This window comes from Bos grunniens, chromosome 14 (genome assembly GCF_055505025.1).
Source record: "Bos grunniens cultivar Pamir isolate PY7600 chromosome 14, Bosgru_T2T1.0, whole genome shotgun sequence".
NCBI classification, from domain to species: domain Eukaryota; kingdom Metazoa; phylum Chordata; class Mammalia; order Artiodactyla; family Bovidae; genus Bos; species Bos grunniens.
The window spans coordinates 62451903-62456920 of record NC_141178.1 but is presented as its reverse complement, the minus strand read 5'-3'; the positions used below and the strand labels follow the sequence as shown (position 1 = coordinate 62456920).

The window sequence follows — 5018 nt, the reverse complement described above, 5'->3', positions numbered from 1 at the left end:
TGCAGATGCTCTATTTTTCTTCTTATATATCATTAATGACATTTCTTAAGTCCTTAAACTGTTCTGGTGGCAGACATTAATTATAACCAGTGACTATAATTTGATTTCATAAAGCCAACACAATCAAAGTCATCAAAAATAAAAAGTTTTGAAAGATATTCTTGACTATCAGTAAGGTAAATATTCTTAGCACTCAGAAAGTGTGATTTTTGTTAAAGAGGCATGCTAACAAACTCCCAGTAAGATGTTATCTTTCTGAATGTAACAGTATTATCTTAAGAGTAAAAAAAAATTACTGGCTTTACTATAATCGAACACATAAACTAACAGTTGATATTCATAATGAACACCATTCACTTTATCTCTTATTAACAAAAGAAGCAGCTCTTTATATAGTTGTTTGAACTAATTATGAAGTAAGTAAAGTTTCTGAGAGCATACAAACAATAGATTTTAAATCAAAAATGTTTATTGTAAAAAAGAACCTTGAAAACTGTTTTTTTTTTTTAAAAGAAATGTAAATTTCACAAGTCTTCAGGTTGTTTATAGGCATTGGCTATAGACAACTTTTCACTTTCATACAAAACTCATTCAATCATATAAAAATAAACACAAATTTACATGGACTCATCAACTATACAGTTAACTAAAAAGACAGCTAGAAGGGGTGCAGTTGTGGATTGCATTTGTTGTATGCATTTAAAGTTGTTTAAGTACATCACAGAGTTTCTAAAAATCCTTTGTTGCACTTATTCCCATCTTTAGTTGATTTTAGAAAATCATTAAAAATCTTTTAAAACATAAGACATGGAGTATGCACCAGGAATGTTCAAAATAGTCTTTCCCGACTCCCAAAGGCACATACTATTTATTGGCCAAAAAAGAAGAAAAAAACACTTTTAATACATTCTCTTGTGTTTTTCCTTCTTGTTCTTTCTCTATTTCCTTCTCCCTCTCTCCCTCAAAAACAAAGTTTAAAGTACGACAGGTAACAAAGTAGGCTTCAGTTCAAGGATGGTGACCAGACATGACACATGTAATAAAGTGAACTTGGAATACTTTATAAGGCACCTGAGATAGTGTCTGGCAGATTCTTGTCCTATAGGAAAATCTATTACAAATCCCGTACAAGGCAACACTGTTCTTTTCAGTTGAAATGCTTTGGCAGCAAAGTAAATCTTTGCATTCTTTCTTAGTAAGGAAAGATGCAATGTGCTTTTTGCTTCATCTCAGAAGAGCAAGATTCTTGTCTTTTATCCTCTCCATCTAACGGTCAGTAAATACACGGTCATTTTAAATTTCACATGGAAAGGATTAATCTGATGCACATGGAATCCCCTGCCCTGGCAGCTGTGTGTGTGTGTGTGTGTGTGTGTCTATACATATTATTCGGGTTTGTCAGCACAAGACAAAATGCCTTAGGACTTTTACTTGTCGCTCAGAGGTGGAGGGACAAGTAAAATGCGTGACAAGTGAACAAGAAAGGCGTCTGCACGAGTAAACAGGGGCTGTGTCACTAGTGCGCCGCACAGCAGCCAGACTCCTCGTGCTTGTGCAGGAGGGACATCCGCGAGAAGGTTTTGGAGCAACTCTTGCACTGGTATTTCTTGACGTCCGAGTGCGTCTGCAGGTGAGCCCTCAGGTTGGACCTGTCTGCGAAGGCCCTGCTGCAGTGAGAGCAGGAAAAAGGCTTCTCCCCTGGGGGGTGGGGCGGGGTGGGGAGAAAGAAAGATGGTCAGTGTTTTCAGAGGAAATGCAGATCCAGAAGAGGCTTACGAGCAATCTTCACACTTTGCCAAAAGCATGAGAAGGAGCAAAACTTGATTCAAATCCCCCTTAATCAATATTTGTTTCAATGTCTGGCCCTTTAAGACAAATGTGAAAGTTGCACTTAAAAAAAAATACAATTTAAAAAATTAAAAAAATATATAATTGCTGCTGCCAGTCCTGCAGAAATAATTCCTGTCGTCCTAGGACTTGGCTTGTTCAAGCTCTCCTCTTCGGCAGGTGCAGCTAACGGCCAGCTCCTCCCCAGGTTTCCCAACAGTTCCCCTTTTCCCTCCTTCTGTATTATGACTAAGCCTGGGTGAGTGCCCCCGCTCCTGGCAGGGTGATTTTGTGCTAGGAATAGAAAACTCAGCAGCAAAAACAAAACAAAAGCAAACAACGGAAAGCAAATTCAGCTCTCACTATCCAACTTGCTGTGGGTGAGAGACAGCACGGCAAGAATGTAGCTAACAAAAACCCAAGAACCAAAAATTTCATCGGTCTGTCTGCCTAATCAATTGATTGGGAGAACAACATCCGTATTTGCTAATCATTGGGAGACATTTAACTGAACACACGTCCAAGCACATCTCTCCTGATTTGCTAACTGATCTTTGAGACCAAACCTCCTGAATCTAACTTTCCAAAGTCTAAATGCTGTTTGCAGTCTCGGGAGCAGAGGCTGTTAGCAAGCAGTAGAGTCCTTTGTGCTCTGACGACTTTTTGAGTCGTCAGGAAGTAGCTAAAACCGAACATACATCATCAAAAGTACTGTGTCACCACTTAAGGCAAATCGGACAGCCAGCCCAGAGCTTCCTTCTGCTGGATGGCGACACCCTGACTATGTGTTTCTCTTACCAGTGTGAGTTCTGATGTGTCCTTGCAGTAACCAGGGTCTGGAGAACGCCTTGCCGCAGATCTTGCAGACACAAGGTAAGGTGTGCGTCCGAATGTGCATCTTGAGGGCGCCCAGGCTCACGTATTCCTTGTCACAGTACTTACAGCTGAAGGATTTCCTGGACTGGGCGTCACAGTGCAGCTGCTTGTGTTTGCCCAGCCCTGAGAAGGTCGAATAGGTTTTATTGCATAAATTGCACTGAAATTTTTCAGCTTCGATGGCGTGGGGGTCTGAAAGCTTGGACTGTAGCCTTTCTTCTTCGTCGCTAATGGGGCTTTCGGAGCCGCTGTGGTCCTTGGATGAGGTGTCGGACGGAGGAGGGGGACTCACGCGCCCCAAGGATGCGGGGTATCCGGACAGAGGGGAGAGGCCAGCGGGCAGCGGGGCGTGGAAGGGAGAGGCGGTGGTCCACACGGCGATGGGGCTGTAGGCTCCCGACCTGAGGACCTCCGGCTGTGGGATGACAGGCACGGGGTAGCCCTCGTAGAGACACGGGGAGATAATCACTGCGGAGAGAGGAGAGGAGCGGGGCGTGAGACAGAGGGCACCGTGAAAGCGCAGAGAAGAGCCAGGCTGCACGCGCAGGGAACGAGGAGACAGACTCCCCAGGAGCAGTCAGGCGCTGGGAGGACATAAGTTTTCCGCCGCTGCTGCTCGCGGTCACTGCGCTTAAGGCTCATTTGTGCACCCCCCAATCCCTGGCCCCGCATACGAGCGAGTGTGGGGGGCTGCCCAGCCCTGCGACCAGCGAGTGCAGAGGGAAACCTACCCACTTTCTAAAGATACAGAAAAGTTCTCTTCCATCTTATGCGTGGGCTGCTTGCTTGGCTCACGCCGGTAAGTACAAGGATTGGCGTAAATCAAGCCTCTTTCTGGAGAAAAGGAGCCTTATTACATGAAAAAGGCAATAATTCAACGTTCACGCACTGCCTCACCCAGCCTCCACGTCCTCATTATGCAAGTATGTACACGCTGCGGAACGTGACGTCGCAAGAGCCCAGGGAAGTTCTCCTCGCCAGCTCAGAGTGTGGAAGTTTTGAATTAAACCCGAGCCCGAACGATCTGAGGAAGGACCGCTCTTTCGGGAGCAGACAGCCTGGGTGTCCTGCTCTTTAGTATCAAAGTCGAGCGGCGGCACACCCCTGTCGTTACCTATTTACAGACTGAGATGCGGACATCTGGCCTTCCCTTACCTGTGTGTGTGTCCAGCTCGCTGTAGTTGGGCTTCTTGGAGGCGTTGAAATGCTTCTTGACCAGGAAGGAGCGCGGCATCCTGGCGGCGGCGCGGGGCGCGGAGCGCTGGGCGCGGGGCGCGCGGTCCTACAGCATCTCTGCCCCGCAGGTGCGCGCGCGGCGCCGCCAGGTCGCGGGCTCCTCGCGGACTGAGCCCGCGGTGGCGGCGGGGAGGCCTTTTTTTCCTCTCTTTCGCGAGAAGGGTCCAATCACAGCCGAGAGGTTCAGATTTCAGCTCCTCCCTCTGGGCCAGCTGTGAGCAGAGGAGGAATCTGTTGTCAGACTAAATTATTCTGGTTCAAAATGGGCTGTGCCCCGGGCTTTCAGTGGAGAGGAAAAAAGTGCTTCAGTCTTTTCGGGAGAGGTCGTTTTCCTTCCTGAGCGCAGAGCCGGGCGTCCTTGCTCCGGGCGCGCTGGGTCCGCCGCCGGGCCTGGCTTTCAGGTGCGGGTTCCGCGCCGGCTGGGAAGGCTGGGCTCTGGGCTCCCGGAGCCTCGCGGCTTTGGAGAGCTTTGGCGCGCACAGGGACAGAGCAATTCACTCCTGGCTTTTGAAAAAGGAAGGTAGCGGCGAGGACAAAGCCCCAGTGAGTGAGCCGCGGGCCTGCAAGGGGGCAGCCCGGGTCGAGACCCGTCTGCTTCGCGCGCTGGGGATGCGCTTCGTGTCCCGGCGGCTGGGGGTAGGAGGGCGCTTCCTCGGGAAATAAAGCGGTCGTGTCACTTGTTAACATCGGGGCTTGAAAGAAGCGCTTTGTGGCCCCCGAAGGACCCACGTCCAGGGAGAAGCGGGACCCCAGGATGAGAGGGAAGGATGAACTAAGGTCCCTGTCGTGGGAATCTGGAACGCTCTCCCAGAGGCCTCTGAGAAGCGCTTCTATCTTTTCATGCATCACTAGGTGGTTTTTTTTTTTTTTTTTAAATGGAAAAAAGCGTGAATGGGCCCTTAGGGATAATAGTTTCAAACATTTATTTGCTTTCTGTGGTGCCTTTTTCAGTATAAAGTCACCGCATCATCTCTCTGCCACTCTCCTGTGTGGCGTTTTTAAGGAAAGGGTGCCTCCTCTGTAGCGCTTGGTTAAGTTTCTATACTAGCCGGGCAACTAGCAGAAACACCTTGATTTTG

General features: G+C 48.1%; 1 protein-coding gene across 1 annotated transcript; it reads right to left on the bottom strand.

The window, feature by feature from the left end:
* Window positions 1-447: 447 nt before the first annotated feature.
* SNAI2 (snail family transcriptional repressor 2) lies at window positions 448-4055 on the bottom strand. Its single transcript, XM_086335481.1, has 3 exons — window positions 3859-4055; window positions 2626-3171; window positions 448-1698 (listed from the first exon to the last, which is right to left on the bottom strand). The coding sequence occupies exons 1-3, from the start codon at window positions 3935-3937 to the stop codon at window positions 1517-1519; spliced, it is 807 nt and encodes a 268-aa protein (XP_086191607.1). The 5' UTR covers window positions 3938-4055; the 3' UTR covers window positions 448-1516.
* Window positions 4056-5018: the final 963 nt, after the last annotated feature.

What these genes read in the sequence shown, in the direction of transcription:
- SNAI2 (XM_086335481.1), bottom strand. Translation starts at nt 3,937, where the DNA reads ATGCCGCGCTCCTTCCTGGTCAAGAAGCATTTCAACGCCTCCAAGAAG. An exon ending in CGAGCTGGACACACACACAG is followed by an intron (nt 3,172 to 3,858) that starts GTAAGGGAAGGC and finishes CTCTCTCCGCAG; the next exon opens with TGATTATCTCCCCGTGTCTC. An exon ending in ACACATCAGAACTCACACTG is followed by an intron (nt 1,699 to 2,625) that starts GTAAGAGAAACA and finishes CCCACCCCCCAG; the next exon opens with GGGAGAAGCCTTTTTCCTGC.